This window comes from Acanthochromis polyacanthus, chromosome 7, assembly GCF_021347895.1.
Source record: "Acanthochromis polyacanthus isolate Apoly-LR-REF ecotype Palm Island chromosome 7, KAUST_Apoly_ChrSc, whole genome shotgun sequence".
Classification (NCBI taxonomy): Eukaryota; Metazoa; Chordata; class Actinopteri; family Pomacentridae; genus Acanthochromis; species Acanthochromis polyacanthus.
In genome coordinates, this window is record NC_067119.1 from 31473273 (window position 1) to 31500957 (window position 27685).

A 27685-nucleotide genomic window follows, 5' to 3' on the forward strand; every position below is an offset into this window, starting at 1 on the left:
TCCTGGGTCCTTTCATAATAACAACATGGCTGCCCTCTGTAGAGGCAGACACCGGTGGAAAAGGACTCAATGTTTGCGTGTTTTCACAAGAAACCTGACAGGTAGTATTGACTTAATAAATGTTCTTGTGTGGAGTTAGACAAGTGAACTCTGTGAAATTAGCAGTTAGAAATGTTTCTGTTCGATAATTGAACCACAAACAGCGCAGGAGCTGAGAGTAGCTGCTGTGACTCTATGTCCTCAGTCTAATAAATCGACTAAACACAAAAACTCATTACATTATTACGGTGTTATTGTAGCGGCATTAACTAGTCAGTCTGACAGCCACTGAACCGTTTCTGCCGAACAGCTGCTCAACAGCTGGACCTCCAGACCTGTTACAGTGTTTAACTGAACCTTCATTACTTGGCCATAGATACAACTTTGTAAAGTGGTGCTGAGAAACAGAGGTGTAGTTTGTCAGCTGCAGCCCTATGTTTTAGGGCAGTATATAGCAGAAATAACAAGATAACATGTTCTTAAAGTCTAAATAAACTAGCTTAAGTGAGGTGAGTTGTGTTGTCAGTTACAGAAAAAAGTCCTCCTGCACTCTTAAAGCATGTCCATAACAGGTTACTGTGTGTTATGTTGTATGTTGTGAAGCTCAAATTAATTTGCTAAGTGTTGGTATGACAGTTTGAGGTTAGTGTTTTTAATGACTGCAGCAGAGATGTGGTTTTACAGACGCATGTTACATACATCTTATACGGCCAGATTAAGCACTGATGATGTTTTAAAATTACTAAACGCAAATTATACGCTATTGAACAAAATAAGGAAACCGCAAGCAGCATTTTTGGACACATTGCAAGGAAAGAGACCCTGGAATATATCGTCACTACTGGAAAAATTAATGGGAAGAGAGAACGAGGCAGACAGAGAATGAAAATGTTAGACGTACTGACATCATGGCTACACATGGAACAGGCAACAGTCACAATTCAGAAAGGAAAAGATCGGATGAGATGGAGAAAAATGAATGAATGCTGAATGGCATGGTGATTGATTGATTGATTGATTGATTGATTGATTGATTGATTGATTGACCAAAGTGTGGAGCTCACTAAATGCTGCTTATGCCAAATGCTTTGTGAGAAAGACAATCAGTTTTGATTAAATTTTTTCAGTGCCATAGGCAATAGAATAATTTTTGCAATAGCTCAGACTGTATTAAGATAAAAAGCAAAACACTTCGAACAGTCACTGAAACTGAAACAACCTCTTTTGCACATTCTACAATCAAGTAAGATAAAGTAATAATAAAACAATTAACCCTGGGTTAACCTCTTGATGCCTGAATTTATTTACAATTAAATAAAAAAAAATTTTTTGCGTGTTTTTGCTTTCCACCTGATGCTAAAATAAGTGGATATTCTTAATTTATGTATTACACATAGAACATAGATACCTAGATATAATAATAATAATAATAATAGATATATAATTATTAGGTCCCACTCCGACCGGTCCTATGAGGAACCAGTGCTTGCAAAAGATTCCGTATTGAATATGCACAAAACCAGCACTGGGGAATGGATCCGCTATCTCGGCTGCAGTCTGAGTGAAAGTGGTATGATGCAAATTTGTGACAATAGGCATCAAGGGGTTAATGTATATCCTGATGTACACCCTTTGCAATTTGATAATTGCATCGTGTCAGACTGAGATTTTGATTTAAAATTGATGAATTATTAAACCCTGGTATTCATTATTCAATATTCTCATACAGAGAAGTATGACTATGACCTGGTGGTCATCGGTGGGGGTTCAGGAGGCCTCGCCTGCTCCAAAGAAGGTGAGGTCTTTTACCTATTATTTCTTCATGTTTGGACATCTATGTTTTACACACTAATTTTCATCCCGTAAGACACTAGTTATACATATGCACATTTTACAGCGGCACAGTTGGGACAGAAAGTTGCTGTTTTAGACTACGTGGAGCCGTCTGCTAAAGGTAAAATACTCTGAACAGAACACGCTTCAACAGTTGCTTCCACTAGACAAAATTCAGCCGTAACATTTTGGAGTATAAATGAAAATGCTTTTCCAAACAGGCACCAAGTGGGGTCTCGGAGGTACATGTGTCAATGTTGGCTGCATTCCCAAGAAGCTCATGCACCAGGCTGCTCTACTTGGCACTGCAGTCAAAGATGCTAAGAAGTACGGCTGGCAGATCTCAGGAACAGTCTGCCATGACTGGTAGGTCTAACCCAGGCTTAACCACAGCTTCCTCATTTGAAGAGAGGACTAATCCCCTTGCTTAAAAGGCTGTCAATATGGAGAATTTGTAGCTCAGCAGTGCCATCTAGTGATGGACTTGCGGTAAGACATTGTCCTCGATAGATGTGAGAAAGTTACCTCGGTTATATCTGTGTAGGTTCTTGGTCATCGGAGGAGCTTTCGTAGCAAACAACAGGACTTCTCTTGGTTAGTTGTGTGTGATTTATTAAATACATGTTTTAGCAGTCTGTTCTTTGCTTTCTAGTTTACAGCATTGAAACTTTGGTGGTAATTTGTAAGCATAACAAAGACATTCCTTGGGGTATGGACCTGCACTGCAGCTTTTTGAAAACCTTTTTTAAAAATCAGCTCATTAAAACACCCAAAACTAATGTTTTTAAAATGACAAAGGTACTGGTAATTTATCCAGTCAAGTTTGGCCCTGTGATTAAAAATGACCTTTAAACAAACCAACCTTTTTGTTTTTTGATTTAACATCCTGAATGACAATCCTGGTGCTTCTTTTTTCACTCTGTATAGTGTTTATAGAAAATGTGTATTTATAGTATTGCCTCTGGTGTGTGTTCCAGGCCCACCATGGCAGACGCCGTTCAGAATCACGTCAGGTCTCTGAACTGGGGTCACAGAGTTCAGCTCCAGGACAAGTAAGTGACAGCAGGTTGGCTTATTTCGTTGTTAGACTTATTGATATCACTGATGATTTTCATTTAGTTTATGCATTTAGATGTAATGATATGGGAAGAAATTAGTAAGGAACAACTGGTTCAGGCAATGTTTGAGTAATTGTTCATCTTTTAAAGGTTCCTAAACCCTCACATGGTAAAAAAGAAAAGTATATCTTTAGATTGTGTACAGTGATTATTGTGTAGAATAGGTATAGTGTGTTATCCGTGTCCCTCCCACTTACTCCTCTTTCCTCTCTGTTGCATTTTTTCCATTATCATCATTTTTCATTATATACTTGCAGAGAAGCAGCGTTTCCATAAGATACTCATAAATATTTATATTCCACCCTGGTTTACTTCCATTTTTTTTCTATTTTCATGCCATGATTTTGCTGAAGGCGGTACATTTCTGTCACACACACACCACACAGGCGAAGGATTGATCGTCAACGACCACATGTTGATAGAGCGGCTGGCTGGAGGGCAAACAGGTGTTAACCTCTGAGAGAATGCGCCCAGGCTTAAATGTTTTCAATTCGATGAGGTCATTTGCTTGGACTCGGAATGTTAGTAACGCTTCAAATATGATCTTTTTCTTTTAGATTTTTTATTACCGATTAGCTATAAGTGGCTGAGCCTTCAAACAGCAGGGAGCCATTGTTAACCACAGAGCCCTAGCCAGTCATTCCACCAAGCATATTCATTACAAATCCAATACTAATTGAGTGGCAATGCTAAATAAACATTCATTGATTAAGTTGAAGTTTTCTGCATACAGTAAAGTTCCATTGGTGTGAGCAGTATTTAACAGGTACCACATGAGTTTGAGTTTAGAATCGGTCATGCTCCCACTGACGAATGAGTTCAAAACAATATTTTATGTTCCTGTATGTGGCAATGGCGTAGCTCACTTTGTGCTGAATTTAAATACATTTAAAGGTAGAGTCTGGAGGAAGATTGCTGACATGTAACTAGTTAGCGTGTTCAGCTGGTTAGCATGTGACAGATTTACTGTCCTTCTTGCCTCCACTGTCTCCTCCCCATCTCTCCTCCTTTTCTTGTGCAAGAGCTTGAGAATGCACCGGACTTGTGCAACAGTGTTGTGTGGATCCCTCTGAGCCGTTCTGTATCTCATTTATAAAGGCAGAGCTTTTTACAAACACTAAGGTTTTCCTTTAGCACATACACATAGAATGTAGAGGTAGCAAAGGCAAAATCAGTTTGTACAAGGAACCTAAGTTGAATTTAATGACACAGTCAAAAGAAACTGCTGAAAGCATTCCTGCACCGTAATCCGCTTCTTTGCTCTTGATCTGGACACTCCATAGGTGTAAAACCAATCCATGAAGAGATACAGCTCGACTGTAACCGGCATCCCTCCTCCTGCTGGGAATAAAACAAACCCAAAAAATGGAATGATGAAACATGCAGAGAATAGCTAGAAACAGATCACATGATATCAAGCTACTATGCAGCTCTGTCACAGCCTCTTCTCTGTGCCTTTCAGCACAAACAGTGGAGAGAGTGTATCATTATAGGAGGTCACAGTAGATATCTGCAATAGCAACTTGTTGTTTTTTCCTGTTTCGCAGGAAGGTGAAATATCTGAACGTCAAAGGAAGCCTGTTGGATGAGCACACTGTTAAAGGGTTAACTAAAGCAGGGAAAGAGGTGGGCTGCTAAGTCACATGGCAAACTTGCTTTCCATCAGTACATGTTTTATATTCTTTATATACAATATTCAAATTGGACATATTTATAATCAGAATTTATTGTACCTCTAGGTAATATTTCTGTCACTTTTTTCTTCTCTTATTGGTATAATGTAAAATCTGCATTTGAATAACTGTTAAGTGAGTAATTTTTACATTGAAGTGCATAAACTGTGAATTACTAACACACGTCTGTACCTTCTAAGAGTGCTGTTACTTGTTTCAGTGATTTCAAAGAGTTTCCATCATCACCTTAATGTAGAATACTGGGGAGACCACTTGCTTTCATTTGACATTTCCTTGTTTTTTAAAGGATATGAGCAAAAGCCGTTACTTCACAGTTCCCTCCCTTCTCTTACAGACAGTCCTGACTGCCAAGAACATTGTGATCGCCACAGGTGGACGGCCCAAATACCCCACAAATGTAAATATCAGCATCATCAGTCCACAGACATGTCTGTGTGTTGTTTGGTTGGTTATCTTGTATACACTGAAGCCCGAGGTGTGAGGCAGAATGCAGTTTGGAAGCATTACACTGCACATAAGTTTTAGAATAGATTTTAGAAAGAAAACTGTTCCCGGTATGTTGTGTTAAACGTTTCTGATAGATCTGTTGACTGATAGGTTCATAGCTTTGGCTGTTATTACAGATCCCTGGAGCGATGGAGCATGGCATCACCAGTGATGATATATTCTGGCTGAAAAAATCTCCTGGAAAAACGTGAGGATGACTTCTTTTGCAAAACACACAAACATCCATCCATTATATGTACACCGGCTGGAGTCTATCGCAGCTGACTTAGGGTAAAGGCAGTGGAACAGGTCACCAGTCTATCACAGGGCTACACATATAGAGACACACAGTCACACTCACATTCACACCTACAGACTGTTTGGAATTACCAGTTAACCTCAACATGTTTCTGGACTGTGGGAGGAAACTGAAGTACCCGTAGAAAACCCACGCATGCACAGGGAGAACATGCAAACTCCACACAGAAAGATCCCAGGCAGGGACACGATTTCTGGCTAAAAAGCGATCATCACCAAGCCAATGTGCAGCCCCACCAACACCTGCATATACTTCTGATTTAATATTATTGTATTAAGGAGTTTTAATCCAGTCAATGTAAAACCAAGTTATAGTTAAAATTGTGGCTCCAGCATCTATCCCAAAATAACACTTTTACCCTTGAATGTAAAGGATTTGTCGTCATTCTCTATACAGTGTGCTTCAAGGGAAACAGACCCTCCAACCTCTGCAGTATCCCTGCCCTACTCTACCTATTACACTAACTTTGCTCGCTGACACGGCACATCCCGCTGTCACACACTGTAATCATTCATCGGTGACATGCAGTTTGTTTTTCTCCCTTCCTGTCAGCCTGTCCTCGCCTCATGATTCAGATTAGCAGCATGCATCCTGACCTTTACAGAACAAGCCCTTTAATCCAGCCATTTAGCTTCTGTCATCACCTGGTTAATTGGTCCTTCCCTGATGTTTCCTCTTGGCACATTGTGCAGATGGTGACTAGTGGTTGTGGTATACCTGGGCTGCGGAGGTTGTTTGCTTCATGGTGATAGATAAGAGGAAATAATTATTCTGATATTAAAGCTGCATGTGAATCTAAGTTGTCTGCACCTGGCATATTGAGTTATTAACTGTTTTAATTACATACGTTATTCTATAATGTGGATTGTGATGGTTAAATAATTCTTGTATAGTTTGCCAGTGGATATAAAGCAACTTATTGCATTGTCTTGTGTAGGACTAACATAATTTTAATCAGAAAGTGAGTGTCGTGAATAGTAATATCTCTAATATTCAGCTTTTTGACCACTTGATGGCAATACAAAGTCAATAATCCACAAATTAATCTAAGTGCACCATAAGCATTCTTTCACTAGCGTCTGTAGTGCGCACCCACTCAACGGTTTGTATATGAAGTTCAATTATCCACTCTCAGAGACCTCTTGAGCTCAGGAAGTCCTTTGATGTAAGAGTGTGATGGTTAGTGGAGTCCTCGACGTCGCCTCAGGCACACAGGCATTAGCTGTGGGTTAGCATTAGCTTCCTCCATGCAGGAACTTAACTGCACACCTCAGCCTGAGCCGGAGATGTTGTTGTGCTGTCGACTCGTCAGCTGTGCAGGTGATGGTCCAAGAGGTTGTTTCCACAGGCCGGGGGGGTGTAAGAGGGGGGTACCAGCGAGTGATGGGTGTTTAATGGACCTTGGAGCACACACACACCTAAATGACAGATTTGGCCTTGAGGCCAGAGTCCAGAGCTGGTTGCCATCATCGTGATATCAGGAGAAAACACTGAGCACGTCCAGCAGGCCAGATACTGGTCTTAGGATAGACCAGTACATTGAGACAGCTAGATTCATCCAGTTAAGCCCACAGTTACTCATACTCACGTCATTTTTGGGTCCATGTTGATATTTTGTTTGAGAATTAGATTTCTTTTGGCTGGTATAACAAGTGAGAAAAACTATTTGTGTAGAGATGTTAATTATCAGTTATAAACATTCCTATGTCATTTAGAGCCAGACAGAACTTACTGGTTAAATAAAAATTCACTCAAAATTAAAATTTGCCATGAGTATGAATCATTTTAGGTTTAAATGTAGGTTTAGGTTTAGGTTGCTTTCCAGGGTATCAAAGCACTCACAAGGTCCCCATTGTATACGGAGAAACTCTAAATGGAAGGAGGGAGGAGAACCCAAACTGTACAGCAACATGACCACAGAACACTGTGGAGACCACTTGCTTTCATTTACAATAATAATAATACAATAATTTAAAAAGGTATGAAAGTTGGACTGACATCAAGCATTTACAAATGTATCAACCGATGCACTTGAAAGAAACAAAAGAGTTTTTGAATGTACTGCTTATCAGTGCATTGGCTTTTGGTGAACTTCTTTTGTCAGAGGCCAAGTCTCAAGAGTTTTATAATGTTTCTGTTGGTTGGGTGGCTCTCTCTATTTCTTACTTCAAATGCGAGTCCAGTGCCCTTTGAGACATTACACATATGGACGAGACAGCCTGGCCTTTTCTCCATTCTCTTTAGTCAATACATTTATAGTTTTGACTCTTTTATGTCTTTGATGTTTTGGCAAGAAATTAAAACACATGATGCAAATGTTCCATTGCTTTAGTAAATGCAAAAAGTAGTGACTTCACTCAGTTATGGGGAGATATATTTCATTTTCACTCAATGTGGATTATTGTAATCAAGAAGACGAATGAGCGACATACACTGACAGTTAAAATTGCACAAACTCCAACACAAAATCTAGGACAGATACTTTTGTTTCTTTGTGTCTTAAATATGATTAAATTAAAGACAGCTTTGTAACTTTGTAACATTTATCTGTCAGTGTTGAGAGACTATTAGTTGCATTGTGTCAATCAGATAGAGCTGTGGGCAGGGCAGAGAGGTAGCTGAATCACAACCACAGTAGTTTTAAGGTTCATTTATTTGATCTGGGATTGGTTTTAAAATAAACAACAAAACTGATAATTGATTAACAACCCCTACCTTTCCCTGATTTGTAATCAGGTATCATCAGGATGTCATTCTGTCTGTTTCCCAACTCTGTCAATGTCCCACTGAAATCACTGTAAAGGTTCTAATCATCTTTTGGCTGAAAAATATGTTGTCTGTATAGATTTTAGACCCTTAAAAATGTAGTGAAACACAACAGAAACAAAGAAGAGTTTGGGGGAAGGACATCATTTCTCAGTGATGAAAGTGTAGAATCAAGCTAAAGCTCTTTGCCTAATCTTCTTTAAGCCACTTCACAATATGTGCTAAGTGCTGCTGTGCATTACACAGACGTGGGGAAAATGGGTATTGGGGCTTTGAGTGGTTTGTGTTAGCATGGACCAGTTCAGGATGTGCCGCAGGCTGCCAGAGCTGTCAGGTGGAACAGACGTAAAGGGAAGAACGTCTGGTTTGCAGCAGTAAAAAACAACGCAGAAAAGGTCCTCATCAATGCGGCTGACGGGCTTCACTCAGCGGGCCGATGTGTGGACTTGAGCCCTGAACATGGCACACCCCATCCGCAGGGATTAGCCTAAATGCTAGCAATTAGCCCTCCTCAACGCTCCAGATTTCATGGCTGGATTACAAGTGTGATTCACCTGGACCACACACACACACACACATAGTTTTTACTGTCCCTGTTTTCTACATTTTCTTCGCACTTCTTCACTTCTTAGGTTATGAAGTTTTGTAATTCATCACCTCTCTAATTCTAGGATTTAAAGTAAACATTTTCAGCTTTAAGCTTTGGATTGGTGTTTGTTTTATTTGGCCAAAGTGTGCTGCACAAATGTATCTTATTTTTTATTGTTGTGTTCTGCAGACTTGTGGTTGGAGCCAGCTGTATCCTTTGTCTGCCAGAGAGCCTGTAAGTGATGCCACTGTAGAAAGTCCACAAAAGTCCACGACACAGTGTCAAGTAATTACGTTAATAAAAAGCTAGTGGCATCAGACCTGGATTCAAGTAGTATTTTTAAAGAATTCTTCATTCTTTTATAAAGTTAGAGCACTGTATAGGAACAGTGATAAAACAAACTTTCCAACCCTAGCTTAGCTGTTATCTTACTATACTTGAGTTCCCCTTCTTTTAAAGCTGCAACTCTTGCTAGGGCCACACATCAAATGTTTCTTTACCTATAAATCAAGAAAAATGCTGTAATCCTCAGCCTAGTGTTACTCAGATGTGGCTCTGGAGTGTGCAGGCTTCCTCACAGGCATTGGCTTGGACACCACAGTGATGGTCCGCAGCATCGCCCTCCGCGGTTTTGATCAGGTATTGCTTTCTTAGCAACACTGAATATTCTGGACATAAGGTCATATTCTGGACATTTTCTGTTATGTTTGAAGGTGAGTATTCTCTTTTGGTTTATGCAGCAAATGGCAGGTCTAGTGACAGACTACATGGAGACCTATGGGACCAAATTTGCATGGAAGTGTGTCCCAAAGAGAGTGGATAAACTCTCCTCAGGAGCCCTGCAGGTGACCTGGACCAACACACACACGGGCGCAGAGCAAAAGGACACCTACGACTCTTTATTGTGGGCAGTTGGTGAGTTTGTGTGTGTGTGTGTGACTTTATGTGGTTATTTAAAAAAATAACAATATATCTGAAATGGTACAAGCTCGTTGTGTTGCTCAGTGACACAGATACTAAACTGTAGTCTTAGTTAGGTGGTAGCTCAAGACTGACCTTTACAGGAAGTTTTAAATTGTTCTGAATGTAAAAACATGGAATTATCATATTTGAGCTTGACATCTTTCAGAACCATTAAAGAAATTGGAACATGCAAGGAATTTCTTAAACAGCTTCCCAACTTTAATATGACACTATTGACCTTCTAAACCCACCTGTGTGTTTAAAAGACATTTTATCTTTTTAGAAAATCACTTGAATTACACCATTTATTCGAATCAATAATCTGAAAGAACTGTGATTTTCAACTCTCTGACAGCCCATGAACTTGTCATTTAGCATGCATTACATAGAGAAAATTACAAAGAGCAAAATCCTTATTTCATCAAAATCACTTTTTTCTACATGTCTAATCATAAAAAGTACCAAAAACAAACAGTTTTTTACTCAACAATTGCTCTCAGTGCAACTGAAAAGCCATGAATGATGCATCGACGGATAAGAGTCACATGATAAACATTCAGGAAATGTTTGGCTGAACTGCAGAAAATTGACAAGTATGGAAACAAGTTGAGGAGACTGAGAGCAAAATAATCCAAACTTGATCATTAATATAAATGTAGAATGGCTCAAATGCAGCATACAGAAGAGCTAGTTGTTGGCAGATACATTTAGCACAGTGGTATCTTTCTAAAGCTGATGTGCATTTCAGTGTGATAAAGCTTCTAGTCTATAGAGGGTGTAAAATATGGATGTGAGACTTAATTTGGTCTCCTCTGACTCAACACTTGGACTTTTTTCAATTGATGTAAGACCTTAGAACTTCCCCCAGGAGAATTAAGAGCTCAGGTATGCTAAACCTGACTTATTTAGTTGGGTCGATTTTAATTATGAAGCAACAACAAGTCTTTTTGGCAGTAATTATCTCCTTATCCCCTATTTTAACTGCTTTTCCAGGGATTACATGTAATATACCACCCATAGTGTTTCCCTCTGATGTAGATATACGTCCCTGAGCTAAAACATTGGTGTGACTGTGTTCTCCCTACCACCAGTTGTCATTGTCATCCTAAATAGAGTGCAGTGTCAGCAGATAGTGGAAGAATCAAGGCTGAAAACAAAGTAATAAAGCGTGAGTGATGGGAATGGCCAGGGGAAGTGTTAATCGGCCACCGCTGGCTCTCTGATTCTGGTTGGAGAAGAGCAGGACGGGGCAGGATGCACCCAGGCACAGGGTCACCACGTTCCCCTCTTTGTTCTTTCTCTCCGAGCCTTCCTGCCCATGCCAGTCCTGCGGAAACCAACCATGCATCTGTCACTGCCATCCCTGCTCACAGCCCTCTGCCTGCCATTACCAGCAGCCTCCTCCTCCTCTTCCTCAGCTATTCATTCTTTATACTATCATTTCACTTCTCCCGTTCCACCAGCAGAACGAGTAACAATGGAAGGAACATCCGTCAGGGCCGCAGCCGTCGGTTTATTTGTTTTGAACGCTTTCAAAGGCAACACTTTGCTTCCGAAAATCTGACTAAAAGGTTTTTTACTGTATTTGGGAGTGTGTGCGTGAGGGAGAGAGGGTCCTTTTGTTCAGTTCGTGTGACAGCAACGAGGATGTGTGTGACCCTGCAGCTGAGATGACGTTCGTTCTTCCCTCCCGTGACTAAATTCCCATGTCGTCTCAGCGTGAGACTGCTGGTGAGAATGATGTTTGCATTGAGTGTATGCATCAGTAGATGTGTTGGCATGTGTGGAACGATGCGCCCCTCGTGTTTCCGATATTCATTAGAGCGAGAGATCAAAATCTTGACATTTGGGGACTCAGCAAAAACAGACATTTGTACTGTTTTGGTACCAATTCACAGTGCACCGGACTCTGAAGTGCTGTAGATTGTTTTTGGCCTCTTTCACATTACATTTTATATGATCTGGAGCAAAATCTCAAATTGTGCAGCTTCAGATTTCTTAACTTTTGATCAAAGCAGTTAAAACACTTCAAGAAGTTGCCAAATTACAAAACAGTAGCTTTATCTGTGTTAGCACAACAAGCTAAAACCTTGTGAGGGCAGCATGTGTATCAGTGACAGCTTTCGTTCCCATACACTTCAGTGAGAACCAGTCCCACCGTGGCGTCTGCTCTTTGATGTGTGGATGCAGGAGTTATGAGTACAAGGCCACTTCCCCTTACTGTGGCCTTACACCAAAGGCCAGGCGGGGTCCCAGGCCTCTGTGGAGTTATTAAAGGCCAGAGGGGACCGGGGGACAGTATCACCACCGTCTACCACATCCTTCTCCATGGCCCTGCCTCCCTCCACCTTTCCCCTGCTCCTTCCTGACCTCATGGCCGCTCCCCTGTCCAGGTGTGGTGAAAGAAATACACCAGGAAACAGAACATTTCCACATTTCCTGTCTACATACAGACAGTGGATACATTAGTCTTCCTCCTCACTGCCCTCAAGTGCTCAAGGATGTCATTTAACAACATTTCCTAGTTTTTTTTAAAAAGCCATTTGCCTGTCTCAGTTTTACAAGGTACCAATGACATCCTTGAATGTTGCTCTTTTGTCTAACAGTCTGTCTGCAGTATTCTGTGAATGGCAGTGTCGCACGAAATGCACGATCCTGCAAATCTCTTAATTTCAGCTCCAAAATACATTTGCAGCATTGACTTTTACGATCAAATACTGCCTAAAAAACAATGTGCTTTAAAATACAAAATGCAGCATTTTTCACTATTCCGGTTACCATGAAATGAAGATGTGACCCTTAAAGGAGAGAAAGCTTGTTTTCAACCTAAAGAATGTTTTAATCATCAAATATGAAAGAAGTACAATTTGAAATCAAACAAAAGAAATTAATAAAAAACAAAACACACATATGTATATGTGTGTACAGATAGACAAATAGATAAACTTTGTCTGTCTCAAATGGTGACAGAAATTCTTCTTTGACCTTTGGCTCCAACAATAAAATACCACACATAAAAACACACTGAAAACACAAACTCACAAAGTAGATGTCTAAAAGAAATGTTAAAAAGAAACAGCAGCCGGTAAAAATAAATGAATAAATGAATGTAGTGCTCGTGTTAAGCTCCAACCGAGTCTTGATTTTTTTTATTTTTTAATTAAGCCTGAAGTCCACTCCAGAGGGAGTAATTCTTTCTCAGTGCTACTTATCTGCCTAAAAAACACCTTATTTTTTTTGTTACCTATATTTTATGTACCGTATGCACATGTAAGTTATGTTTTACAGATTTGTGTTTACCTTTTTAAACAGTGACATCCCCCATTATCCACCATCATAATAAACAATATTTCTGATTCAATTATTTAAATACAGATAGAAAAACGAACTAAACTTTTCTTCCTCATTTCTTACTTTTCTTTCTTCTACGTTTGACACACCCTCAAACAAAAATCGAGCTGCTTTGCAGTCTGCCATTATTATGTTACACATAGATGTTGGATTACAGCCTGTTCATGTTTCTGCATCCACATGGCTCTGTAAGCGTATGTGTGATGTGGTTCTTGTGAACCCCTCTGCAGATGTCCGTGTGCGGTTCAGAATTTATGACCACAGCACTGAAAGTGTCCAAACTGCATATAAGCCATGAAGACAAATGCGTGATATGAGGAGAGGCTATCCAAGGCTTTTCTTGTTCCTCCACACCTTTAGAATTATAACTAAAGTTGTAATTGACTTAGTCAATGCCAGACTTTGAAGCTGCTTTAATGTGTACATTAACAGAACTGCATGCCCACTGTCCACTTTCAATTTCCTCCTCAGTCATGATTTTTCCTTGTTGTTGTTGTTGAGCAGCTGACCAATCAGAGCAGAGGGTCTTTGTGTGAACAGGAGCTAAGGCAGAGCTTTTCATGAAGAGTTCGACAAGAGATGCTGCAGCAGTATAGAGTGTGAGAAAAATAAAGTGCTTTTTTTTTACATTTAAGCATGTATCTGTATTCTGGTAGACCCACCAAAATAATATGATGAACCCAAATATATGCATAATGTCAGGACTTCAAGACTTCATAACTCATCCAGCCTGCTTCTTCAGGCCTGTGTCAGTGTGCTCTGATCAGATTTGACTGGAAGCGCTGGCAGCATAAGCAAACAGCCCTGCAATTGTCATCACATTTCCATTAAAATGTTGCGAAAGTAGGATTAGTACAAAGACGTACATGACATCACCTATTCAACAACAGATCCTCACCTGCTTTGCGTTTGTGTGTGTGAGAGAGAGTACGTTTTGAGTAGAATGATGTGCAGCGCTGGTGCTGTGACAAATTACCAGCACGTTAGTAAGAACAAGAACAAGTGATGGTAACATTGTTGTTGGTTAAAGTTTGAGGTGCAGCTCATTTTAATGAGGAAAATTTGTGATATTCAAAAAGGTAAATTGTCAGAGTTTACACTAAGATGTCAAGACATTTCCACTCTCTTCATGACTCATAGAAGCTACACGTTTTTTCTACAACTAGTGAGCACTTTATCAATTAGCATCTTAAAATCTTTTTTGGCCTGAAATTAAACACAACGTCAGTTTTTGGCATTCTGTATGATCTATTCCCCCAAGAATAACAATCTCCTGTCACATTTCTCTGCCTTTTGTCTTTGTTCATTTGATTGATCAGATAAGCGTCCAGCTCTCATTTCGACTCGTGGAGGTTTATTGTGGCTAATTAGCCTAGCAGTCTAGAGGCTTCCTCTTGATGTCACAACATTCTTTGTTCAGACTGGCCTACTTGTGGAACCATAGTGTGTGAGTGTGCCTAAGCTCCAACCGAGTCCCTTATCAGCTGTTGTTGTGTCCTTGCTGTACAATGGAGCCGACTGCTCAGTTCTGTAGTACAGCAGTAACTGGACTACAGACCCTACAGACAGGAAGGCCGGACATGTTAAAAGAAAGTCTATACTTATCACTCAGATTCTATCAGTATGGGTTTTTGTAAGCTAATACTGATCTTTCTGGAGTAGCTAATGCTGTAATTCAATATTTTCAAAGCAGACTAACAAATGTCCAGCATCACAGCTGCAGAAATGTATTTGTGTCTGAGTCTGACAACCATTGAAGCAGGATGCAGACCATTATGAGATGCAATCTCTTCACTTGAACTCGAATCAAAACTAGACTAGACTAACTAAATCGGCACCGCTTTATCTTAACCCGTCCTTTTGTAGCATTTATAAATAGTATGCAGCATAAATGTAATGGTCTGTCGTACCCAGACATTTATAAAAAATAGCTGATTACTAAATCTTACAAACTGTTTATATGCGTGTTTTCAACATATTAAAAATTCATAAAGACTTCATGGGCTGCAGAATATAATTCTTGAACTCGAGGTCCACGTCTTTCAACGCTGTCATTCACATCTCATTACCGCTAGCACCAGATAGTTTACTCAGCTGCCAAAGACAATGAATAAATATTTATCAATGAAGAGATTCTTCACTAATAATTGCAAATAATATGACTCATAAATAATTCTGTATCCAAACAGATTTCATGTGGGATGGTAAATTAAGTCTATAATAATAATAATAATAATAATAAATAGATGAAAGTACAGACATGAAAGTGCATTAGAAGTTGTGACAAACCATTTATAGTTGTACATATTGGCATAGATGCTTATGAGGGCCAGATATATTAACATTAATAAGTAGAAACGTCTATGAATAAATAATAACTACAAAAAACTAATTGAATTTATTATAGAAGCACACTTCTGTTACATTTTACCCCAAATTACACCAACTAGAGAGTGACATGTATTGCAAGGTTTTGGTCTTATAAGACAGGAAAGTATTTAGAAGTCCTGCTTTGGGGAATTGGTAATGACTGCCCAACTTCCCCTCTCTCCTCCTGCTCTGGCCACACATGCTGTGGAGCAGTAGACCGGTCCCTGTAGCCCCCCTTGCTCTGAGAAGAGAGGGTAGGACGTTGTTCTTTGGCTCCAGCCAGGAAAAAGGGTCTCGGGGGTTTGTTATTTTTGCTGTCCGATAGCATCTACATGGGTATCTCAGGGCCGGGTGTTTATTATGCTACCCAGGGAGGTTGTGAGGAGCTGTGTTGAGGACGGGGGAGCGCGTGGTCCGTGCTCCATCACCATGGAGACTCTGTGTCGACAGCATCAGTCAGCCATCCCCCAGGAAGTGTCAAAAATTGCACCTCGTGGTGTCCCGTGGGATCGATGGGATCCCAGTTCCCAACTGCTCATCAGTTTCACCTCTCAGCTGGCCAGATGTTGTTGTTTCATAACTTCTAGTTCTAAATAAGGGGTGCGCTTGTATTTAACACCACCAGTAACATTGCTGTTTTAATTTTTAGGCTGTTAATTGTTATCCAGTCAACAATCCAACACTCAAAACTATTCACTTTACAGTGTTATTAAACAGGAATAAAGCAGCATGTTCTCATATTTGATACGCTGGTACCAGCAAATGTTACTTGAACACAGCCAGTTGGTCTGTCTGTCTTTGGTTCAGGCTAAAATGCATGTGCTATTACTGAATAAGTTTTCTGTTAAAGTTTGCTACCGATGTTCAAGGTCCCAGCAGACAGATTTCAATGTCTTCGGTGTTCCTCTGCTTTTCTGCTGCCGGGAGGTGAAACAACTTGATTTGATGGATTGTCCTAAAATTGTGTACAGTCATGTGTCCACGAAAAACTTTGGCAGAGGGTAAAAATAAATACACAGAAAAATGACAGCATCCTGAGGCAGTATTGATGCTGCCTGAGGAAGTGGCAAGATTGAAATGCTTTAAAATCCAGAGTAGCTGCTGATACAAGCACTTTACATGCCATTTAGTGCCCAAAGTCATGCACATATTACATATGTTCTTTCACATTGTTACCTCTTAAAGTTCCCTCCCTCTTTATATGTCTATATATATATGTATATATATATATATATATATATATATATATATATATATTAACTGTTGGCAGACAGTTTATCCTAAAAACATCATCCAGTCACAATTCTAATTTGCCCAGTAATCGGGTGAATAGCTGTCCATCTGTCCAGCTGAGTTTTGGGTGCTAATGTTAGCATTCTAAGAAGCTAAACTTGGATGGTGGTGACCATGGTATAGTTTTGCCAAGCATTAGTACCGGTATGTTGTTGTGAACATGATGTTGATGTTAAAATTTAGTTCAAAGTTTCAGGAGCAGATTAGTGAAGCTGCTGACATGACAGTAGATGCCTAGAGGTGTTATTTAATGAATGACTTAGATTTTTATTATAATTGTAAGAATTGATGGCTCTTAATTTTGTGTTAATTTAATAATGGATTTGACAATAGTTGGTTTATGTTCAGGTTTTTATTCAGCCTGGAAGAGCTCTCATCTTTTGATATCTTCTGTAATTCTTGGAGGGGGTTTTGCCATTTTGGATGTAGCATTGTGGAACATACAAACAAAGCAGACTGTGTTCTGAAAACTACCTCCTCTTTCACACCTTTCATCATATTAGTGTTGTAATGTTGCCCTTCCATTGTTTTCTCCTTCTGACTTCAGGTAGAGCTCCTGAAACCAAAGCCCTGGGCCTTGACAAGCTTGGCGTACAACTCAACAAGGAGACTGGGAAGCTGATTGTAGGCGCAGACGAATCTACCTCGGTACCAAACATCTATGCTTTCGGTGACATCAGCGAGGTAGGTATTGTCAGCAGATACCACAGTGACAGCAGAAACAGCCCTGATAGGAGTCACAAGTGGAAAAACATGCTGCATAAATATAAGCCTTTAATTAGACTGTAAAAAACAATACTATGCCAAAGCTGCTGGAAGTCCACACCCTTCCCAGGAACTGTAAATGCTTTTCAGTTTGAACAGGTGGTTCAGAGATGGCAGCAGTAAAAAAGCTGAACTCATCATAACTCTGAAAATTCGTTTAGTCTTGTGATATTCATGTCATGATGTGATTGAAATACATTTGAGTTGATCCTGTCGATGCGTGCAGGTATTAAATTAAATAAAATTAAAGGAAATACATGAAATGTCTTAGTAGGATGTTTTACCACTAGAACATTTTCAGAACACTTTCTCCAAGTTTCTCTGTTGGAGAGATAAACACCATTTTTTCAAAAGATATTCCCTGATTTGACACTGTTTAACATGTTGTTCCAAAATATCCTATAGTTGTTTAACTGGTCTCAAATCTGACGACTGTGAAGCATATGATCCTCACCAATCATTTTAACTAACCAGTAACTGCTGACTCCAGTACTGGAAGAGTCCATTCCCATCAGGATAGAAATGTTTCATCACAGGATAAAGGTGAACAGTCAGGGCCAGTCAAGGGTTCAGGTTTTAACTGTATTTTATCACACCTGTTTCAATGTCTGTACAGCATGGGCTTGTAGTAGATTTGCAGAATTATAAAGAAAAACTTTAAATACGCAGACACCGAGAGTCTAAATTTCAGTTGTCAGCCATTCTTCATAATGCTTTATCATTTTTCACCAGATGTTTTGATGCAGCATAAGACGTGACTGAAGTGGTGCTGCAGTTATTTTATTTCATGGTCTAATGCATGTACATCCCCTTTGCTACAACCCACTGCATAAACAACCTTGAAACAGTGGCTACTGTGGTCCATTTTTGTCAGTAGCTGCCTGATTTATAATCATAGATACCTCAGCTATTAAATTCATCTGAGCCTCCTCCTGTTAAACAAACACATGACCGCAAGGTTTTACAAAAATATCAAAGGGAAATGAAGTGTGGCCAAATGTTGTAAAATCTGTGTTCAAAGAGCATGATAAATGCTAGCAGGCACCCTTTAACATAGATTCAAGTCGTTTATAATGCCCTCAGAATTACAATCCGAACACAGATATTTTTGTAAAATATACAGATACAGATAGTGGTTTTGCTCTATATTTAAAGTAGGTACTATAATAGGCCTCCAGCTAGAAAGCATCACAAAATAGACAGCCAGCAAAATGTGAAACAATGAGCCATCCCGTTAAAGTTAGAGCCAGGGATTCTAACCCAGTACAGTTTTTATTGAATTCAGCATCTCCTCACGTGTCCTCTGGTAGCTGTCCATTCTGTGTGTGTGCTGAAAAACAAAATCAGTGTTTGTTCAAAGCCCTAGCAGAGGGATTAGGAATGGACAAGGTAAGATGGTTGGAAAGGGCCAGTGAGAGTAAGGTGGTAAATCCAGCACATGCTGAATATTTAAATAATCTAACTACCTACATATCAACAGTCTTTTCCAGGAACACAAACTCCAGCTTTAAATTTGTTTGCAGTCATTTTCCTTGCTATGAGTTTGTGACTGCAAAGATATTAACATTTCCAGCATGTCTAATGTAAAGGAGAAGGTAAAGTCTAGATAAGGGTTCAGATAAATTGCAGTACAACCAGGATGAGGTGTTTTTTCTCTTTTTTTGTCTTAATAGTAAGTTTTGTGTTTATTATGCACAAATACACGGCTGTTTTCCACAAGTAAAAACTTGACTGGAGACTGAGTATTAAGCTGCACTAACTTGCCTCCATACATATATTTACTGGAACTGGCAGTGTGTGTTCTGAGCTGAACCAGCCGTGTTAATACTAGTTAGACCTGCTGCATGTAATGTCAGTGTTGTTTTTTCACCACGACCAGCTGTGCGCTTCCTTCCTGCCTCCCAGGCTTCATGACACACACACACACATTCGCAGAGCGTCTTTTTGATCGACAGCTCGCTTTGATGAGTCCTGCTTCACCCCAATCTGTCTGTCAGCTTGTCACAGCGGCAGAGAGGTTTTTTTTTTCCTTTATTTGAAAGCAGTGGGGTTAATATCCCTCACAATTTGTCCACTGTTTTGTTGTTTCAGGGTTTTTTTTTCATCTCAGAAGAGAGTGCCAAGAAATGCATTATAATGACGTATGCTGTCTGGTGTTTAAACAGTTACTGGAATGCCAGAACACACATGCATGCAGAGGTGCAGGAGATGTTTTTGGACAACAGGATGTGTGGTGGTGATTTAACAGGTTTAAGTCATGCCTTCAGAATTGCCCTGCAGCCTTACTGTTTCCTGCACAGCTCGGTTAGCTCTGTGTTTGTCTATTTTGGCAGACGTCCAAAACAATAAAGGCAAAAACACCGAAGCATAGATTTTTTGAGTGAACGGGGCGGTTTAAGTGTTTACCACTTGTCGCTGTTGTCTGTCACTGACTCATGGTCCAACTTGTCTGTGTGTTTATATTAGAGTATTTCTGTAGAGCATTATTGTGTGTAGTCAGAAGTTTGAGAAGAAAACAGGCCAACAACCAAATTGCAGCCAAAATGATTCAGTGAGAATGAGTTTGCATGTGTGTTTTCTGGTGATCTGTGTGTTCTATCAATTATATTTGTATGAGCTGAGTGACATAATGAAGCTGCAGTGAAAATGTAAGTCCAAATCTTTTTAAATTGAAGGACTTTTTCATAACACAGACATGATAATTCTTAAGCCCCTATTTAATAATCATTTTTAAAATAACTTACTTGTTGTGAAGCTACCACAATGTTGCAAAACCCAGTGAAGCTTTTAGGAATTCTAGCTATAACTTCAGTGAATTTGCTTCCGCTGTGCTAAAGATATAAATCCTGTCTGTGTAGGTGATCCATAACAAAGATAAAGGAGCTCTCTCAAAAGGGAAAATAATTGAATTTTCTTACATTGACAAGGCAAAGTTTTCAGAAAGACAATTCACGTTTCAAGAGATATGGTTGACAGCATCATAGGAGAGTTTAGAACTCATGATACAGAAATAAAAACTTTCTGGATGTGGAAGAAATAGCAGCATTATCGGGGAAGGGAATCTCAAAACTATAGCTGGGGTAAACCTCTTCAGTTATTGTCAGAGATTTGCAGGAGAAGCTGATGAAGCCAGAAGCAGAAGTATCTGTACAGACCACATAACAAAAGTTGCAGTAACTGGTAATCTTGACCATGTAACGAGCATCATGTTTGTTGTATGTATGTATGTATGTTATAGCAGGTTATCCTGAAGAAAAGTATAATACCTTCAGTGTGCAAGTTGAAGTTTGGTAATCACTGAAGACAGTAATTTTCAAGCATACATCTAAGTCAAGCAAAGCTCAGTTCAGAAATGGTTCCTGGAATGTGTCTGATTTGACACAGACCACAGATTTTGGGACACATGGACATCACTAAAACGTCTCGCAGTCTGAGCGAGCAATAGTTTGGACTGCAGCTGTGAGTTAAACAAAAGTGAGAAATGATTTGCTGGTGAATGTGTGTGATGTAGAGGTGCACTGAGGAAAATTCAAATCTCTGTTGTTTCAGGGTCGTCCTGAATTGACCCCGACTGCCATTAAAGCTGGAAAGCTCCTCGCCCGCAGACTGGCTGGTCAGAGCACTGAGCTCATGGACTATGACAACGTAAGACACACTGAGGCTGATCATTTCCTTCCATCTTTCAAAAACATGTGGCTTTTTTTGGTTCCTATTGTTTTCTGCCTCATTTGAGGGTAATTCTGGCCATTTCTGCTGTTTTGTGGTTGGAATTTCCTCTGCATCCCCCCATCTCGATCGCACTGTACTGCCTGATTCTCTAGAGGACAATTCATAACATAATATACCAGCATTTTCCAAAATATCATCATTCTTCATCCTTCTATATACACTCATTCATTCTTCAGCAAGTCAAGTTTTATAATTATTTGGGTTCGCATCCTGCAAGAAAACAGTATATTGATATCTGATACAATTTTCATACCATATAAATCTGTTTAAATGTGGTATTATTTCTGTTTGATGCTGTTTGTGTACATGTGTTGTTAAAGGAATAGACAGCAGAAGTACTCCTTACTTCCACATATATGACAACTTGATAACTCTGTGGCCTTAAATTCAAATAATATATATATATATATATATATATATATATATATATATACTTTGAAATGTCATACAAAATCCTGACATTACATTTTTTCCAACATTTAGTAGAAGTTCTGTCTAAAAATATAACAAATATATTTAGTTTTTTTTTTAGTAACAGTTAGGTTTAGGTGGGTTTATTTGGGATATCTCTGATATCTTCAACAAAAGCTGGATTGTAAACAGTAGGAAAGATCTCTGCAGAAACTCTGTTTATTACTGCTCATATCACAGTGGTTACCACATGATGAAATACTGCAAATTATCAAAATTGTACAGAAAAAACTTACAAGTTTCTCTAAAATACATTTTTACTGTTAACGTGTGAGATGCATGAGAGCTAAATTAGCTGTAGAACAAGATAGAAATTTTAATAGATGAAGTTGTTAATTCTGTGTGGACTTCTGTTTGACAGGTGGCCACCACAGTGTTCACCCCTCTGGAGTACGGCTGTGTAGGTCTGTCTGAGGAGGAGGCTGAGAAGAGGCACGGAAAAGACGGCATAGAGGTGACATTTGTCGCTATAGTTCAGCTTTAGGCAGTGGATATACAACTGTAAAGTTATTACTAGAATGAATTTGAGGTATTTTGATTAAAAGCCCTTCATATGTCCACATTTCTCAGAGGCACTGTGGTTCAGTGGCTGGCACTGTTGCCTCACAGATAGAGGGTCCTGACTGGAAACCTCTGCAGTTTAATCGGGCATTTCTGTGTGGAGCTTTAATGTTCTACCTGTGCCTGTGTGATTTTTCACCAGGTTCCTCTCACAGACTATGACAAGGAGTGTGTGAGTGTGCATGGTGGTCTGTTTGTCTGTGTTAGCCCTGTGATGTACGGTCAACAGATGCAGTCTATACCAGCTGACTTATGGTAAAAGGCAGGGGATATCTGGACAGGTCGCCAGTCTGTCACAGGGCTACATACACAGACAGACAATCACACTCACATTCACAACTATGGACAGTTTAGAATTACCAGTTAACCTCAGCATGTTTTTGGACTGTGGGAGGAAGCTGGAATATCTGATGAAAACTCACACATTTACAGGGAGAACATGCAAACTCTATACAGAAAGCTCCCAGACTGAGATGCAAACTGGGAATCTTGTAGCTGCAAGGCAACGGGGCTAACCACTGAGCCACTGTGCAGCCTAAAGTAGATACAGATCTTGAATTTTAAAAAAATGAATGGATGTCCACATTTCAAGGGAAAATACGATGGCAATTGGGATTTTTATTTTTTTTGTATTTTTTTCATAGTGACATATTAAAAGGTGAACATAAATGTATTTAAACTTTTAACACTTGAAAATATAGCACCATACAACAAGCACTGTGATTATATACATTTGATTAAAGAGGAGGCCCTAGTCAGACGTGTTTGGGTGAAACATGTTTAAATTTGAAATACAAAGTCATTTAGAATCATATTGTTGGTCTGCATAAGTACGTAATGAAATGATTATTGTTAATTTATGATACTGTAATGCAGAAATTGTACATTCTTTTTAGTATAACAGCAAACCAGTGCAGCATTATTTCACAACTGTTACTGTAACTTTGATGTGTTATGAGTGTATTTTCTGTATCAGTGATATATGAATAGGTGTATACCACACATGTACACACAAAGCAGCAGAGGCAACATTAAAGGCTTGTCACTGCCATCAACAGTGTCCCATAACACCTAAACAAACATTGACACACACACACACACATACAAAGCAAAGCTGTGTGGTACCTGTTTGTGTACGTGCGTGATGTGCCAGATGCTAACCAACACCTGCACATCACCATTGATAAACGCTTTAACCAGCCGGCTGAGGCTTCTGGCTGTGAGTGACAGGCAAGCAGGAGGCCTGATTGAGGTGTGTATGAGGTGATGACAGGCACACTGAGATCTGAGGACGAGCTGCAGCACCGGCCCTCCGACAGCTGCATGGCCCTCACAACTTGTGTCGGCACGCTCGCCCGTAGAATAAAACACACGACGACACGTACGTCTCAGTGAGGATGGAGAAAACCAGGCAGCATCATAAGCAGACACTTTTCAGATGTTAGACAGACATTAGGTGTGAATCAGTGATAATGAGGCTCTTTATTGCATTTTTAATGAATTAAACCTCAAATTATAGTATAGAAGAGTTGTTGCTCTGACCTTATATTATTCTTATTCTGTTGTAGGAAAGGAACCTTATATTTAATTTGTTTGTAGTGCATTACAGTGCACTTTAACTGTTGCCAGTTGCCATTTCCATAAATCTCTCTCAGTACTCAGATTTATTTTAGTTGCATTGTTAAAAGCAAATGTTTGTTTACCTCCCTTTCCTCTGTTGCACAAAGTGAATGCATCGCTGTATGAAATGTGCACAAGAGGAGATCATCGTCATTGCTGCTGGAAATTCCCTCAGTGCTTTTGTTTGCACATCAGTAAGCTCCACTGGTAAAAGCAAAGACCCACAAAGGGTTATTTTGAAGTGACTGCGAAGTTCTGATTGGCTGCAGGCAGAATGTTCAATATAAAACACTAATCCATTCCATATTATTTCTCCTGTTTACACCATGTGTCCTCTGTGTTTGTGTCTGTGCAGATCTACCACGCTTTCTACAAGCCTCTAGAGTTCACTGTTGCAGAGCGTGACGCCAGCCAGTGTTACATAAAGGTAAGGTAAAACTCAGCAGAGATTTTGTTTTCATTTAAATGCTGTATAATATCTTTACAGTGAGTTGCATTCATTTGTGCATGATCTTAGTAAAAGACAGAAGCGGGCAGGAGTGATGCCTCTAACCATCAGATGATACTGCTGTCTGTTTGTGTCCACCTTAGCATGTGCTTTTCCTGCTCAAACAACCAAAAAGATTTTTGAAAAATGGTTTTAAAAATATGCCACACAGAGGCAAAAAAAAACATGAGAAAGCTGCATGTAGTAATGTAAGTGTAACATCTTTTCGGCTTCAGCTGACGTTAGTTTCGTTTTTATTTTCCTTGCGTCTTCAGGTAGTATGTGAGCGGGGTGGTGATCAGAAGATCCTGGGTCTGCACTTCACTGGTCCAAATGCAGGAGAAGTTACACAAGGCTTTGCTATGGGCTTCCAGTAAGTTTGTCATCTTTTTTGAAGACCATTTTTGAGGGTTTTTAAACTTTATTACCATACAGCCGAAGAGTGACAGGGAATAAGATGAGCTACAGGGGCAGCCCAGCTTACAGCAAGCTAAACAAATCCTATATCACATTTAAATGTTTCTGTTTATTAGATTTTATTTCATGGTGAGTTGTGTTCTACTGATGTATTTGAACTCTGTCGAAGTCGCCAAGATCTGTGGAACATAATACAGGATCTCGATGTGATCATTTATTTGGAATACTAATGTTTTCAGAGAGCTTTTTGACACAAAGTCGTCAGACTGTTTATTTAGTAAGAAGTAATATGTGATTATAAAAAACATACCTTTGTGTGCTCCTCAGTAGACTCAGCTTTGGTGTAAATGATTATTTTAATTTGGTAAGCTTCATTTGACGGGGCCACAGGAATAATGAAAGCTGACGGGAGTATGAGCAACATTTCCTGTTTGTGTGTCTCAGGTGTGGAGCGACGTATTCTCACCTACTGCAGACAGTAGGAATCCATCCAACCTGTGCGGAGGAGGTGGTCAAGGTCGGCATCACAAAGCGCTCTGGTTTGGACGCCACAGTCACTGGCTGCTGAGGTTAAGCTCCTCGGTCTCTGAACACACAGTGAGCACACAGGGTCCGTGGGTGACGGCAGAAAGAATTTAGTCTGAGTTTAACCTGCTTTTTCTCCTTGTTCCTCTCCATTTATGTGGCCCCAGGTTCACTCTGCTGGTTTTTTTGCTCTCCTCCTGTGCAAAAAGGTCTTGCCATAGACCAGAGATGCAGGTCATCACAGGCTGCCCAGGTTAATGTCACTGGCATGTCATGTGTTACCTAAAACTGTTATTATTCCATGTACATACATGTTGTGTGTATGTTCTAAAAGCACAGCGCTATGGATCAGGTTAGTTAGAGCCCCGCCACAGACCGAGCGTCTTTTAAATAAACAGGATCATCAATCAGGATTAAGGCCTGCACTCGGGGTTTTGTCGAAACCGTAGGAGAAGTGTAGACTGGGCCCGAACGTTCTTCTGAATATATATTCTGCAAATATTGTTGTTTCTCTGGCTGTACTTCCTGTCCATTAGTCTTGGAGGTGACACATACCATACACCCTCCCACCATGACACTGATGGATGGCCCCGGGGCCGTCGCCGCAGCGACACCGCTCCATTTCCCATGGACACACACAAATAGTCGGCGGGGCGCCTGTCAGTCAGCCAGCAGAGACTTTAGCCGCTGAGCTCCAGCTTGTTTTGGGCACAGCAGAGTAGAGCAGACCTCTTCCTTTTCCTCCCGTACACCTCAAACTCCACATGCATGGAAAGAATACAGTGCAACTACTAATGTGTGCTGTCAAAAGCTGTATGGATGCCACATCCCAGACACACACAGAACTCTATCTGTCGATAAGACTGCTGTTCGAGCTCTGTTACCGCTGCACTTCTCAACCTCACCCAAAGGTGGCAGTATTGCCCTCCAGTTCTCTCACGTTTAGGGATCCAAGAATGGAAGACAGGACAAAGTAGTCACTGGATAAAACATAAGCCTGAATACATTCAGGTTGCACATTTAATCCTTTTAATCCCTATAAAAGATATGTGCTCTTGGATGAAGCAGGAAAGCAGGCCTGCTTCGTGGGTGCCAAACTGATAAGGGTTATCTGTTGTGTGTTTACATGGATGGCAGAGTAGCCTTCAGCAGTCATCACCCTTGAAGATAAGACCATTTGTTTATATCAATAAAGCAGTAATGGACCCCCACAGTACGCCAAAGTGCTCCAGTGTTCAACCTGCTGCCTGTGCGGGACATCTTGGGTTTATTAAGTAGATGAGGAGGGAGGAGCTGTCAATAAAGAGGCATGCTACAGAAATTGAGGGACCTAAGAGGAGGCTGCTGGGTGTAGTTTATTTTTATTTGAAGTCTAATCTGCCCAGTCTGATTAATGATTCTGATGAGGGGAGTGACAGCGTGCCAGGAGATGGTAAGAGGAAAAAAGAGAGAGAGAGAGCTACCAGGTTTATTTGGACCCGAGCCGGAGGAGAGAGAGCCGAGCTCCAGCCCCAGTTAGGGAGGGAAGGGGGATTCCTGTGTGCTCTGTTCAGGGCCGAGGTGCTGACTGAAGGACCCTGACCTCCGCTCAGCAGGAACAGCTTGACTCTATCACTCGGAGCACAGAGGGCTCACATGCTGCAGCGCTGCACGGCAGGGGCCTTGGGGGGGCTCTGGGTGGAGAGGGGGTGGCGGGGTGGGCTGGACCAGAAGACGGACAGAACCATCCAACCAGCCAACCAACACAACAGCGAGCGGTGCCCAGGGTAATTGAGTCTGTGTTCCTGTGCTTAACGAGCCACTTCAGAGACCTCAGGGTGGGCCCAAGGCAGCGTGAGGGAAGTCATTGAGGCCATCAGTGTAACTGTAATGTCTGTTTGCTCTTTACCCTCCGCTTCCCTTCTGCTTTATCTCATGTGCTCCGTTATTTTATACACAGTACAGCTGCTCGCGCGCACAAAATGAAATCCGTCAGTATTTAATTTTTGTAGGAAATGTCTGTGGAACTTGAATGATTTCTGTTCACTGTTGATCCGTCACTTAAAGCCCAAGACTTCAGTTCACCTCAGCTATGCCTCACGGGGGGTCAGGGTTCAACTTTCAGGTCGGCCAGCTAATGATGGCCTGCACTAAAACCCAAAACTGGGGAGTGCAGGCCTGATGTCTCCTGGTCGTAAACTTTAGGAGTTGTAAATAGAGAAGTGTAATTTTCCATTAAGGCTTTGTTATACATAATTTATATGTAAAGTAATAACGCATGTCACCATTAAAGTAATGACGCCCAACTGA

General features: G+C 40.4%; 1 protein-coding gene across 1 annotated transcript; it reads left to right on the forward strand.

Moving 5' to 3' along the window:
• Window positions 1–27685, forward strand: txnrd2.2 (thioredoxin reductase 2, tandem duplicate 2). The gene is made up of 17 exons (XM_022190205.2): window positions 1–101; window positions 1769–1834; window positions 1937–1993; window positions 2094–2238; window positions 2850–2924; window positions 4538–4616; window positions 5019–5081; window positions 5308–5378; window positions 9034–9053; window positions 9392–9483; window positions 9585–9759; window positions 17369–17505; window positions 21136–21231; window positions 22148–22240; window positions 24323–24394; window positions 24730–24827; window positions 25316–27685. Exons 1-17 carry the CDS (start codon window positions 26–28, stop codon window positions 25437–25439), a joined length of 1539 nt encoding a protein of 512 aa, XP_022045897.2. The 5' UTR covers window positions 1–25; the 3' UTR covers window positions 25440–27685.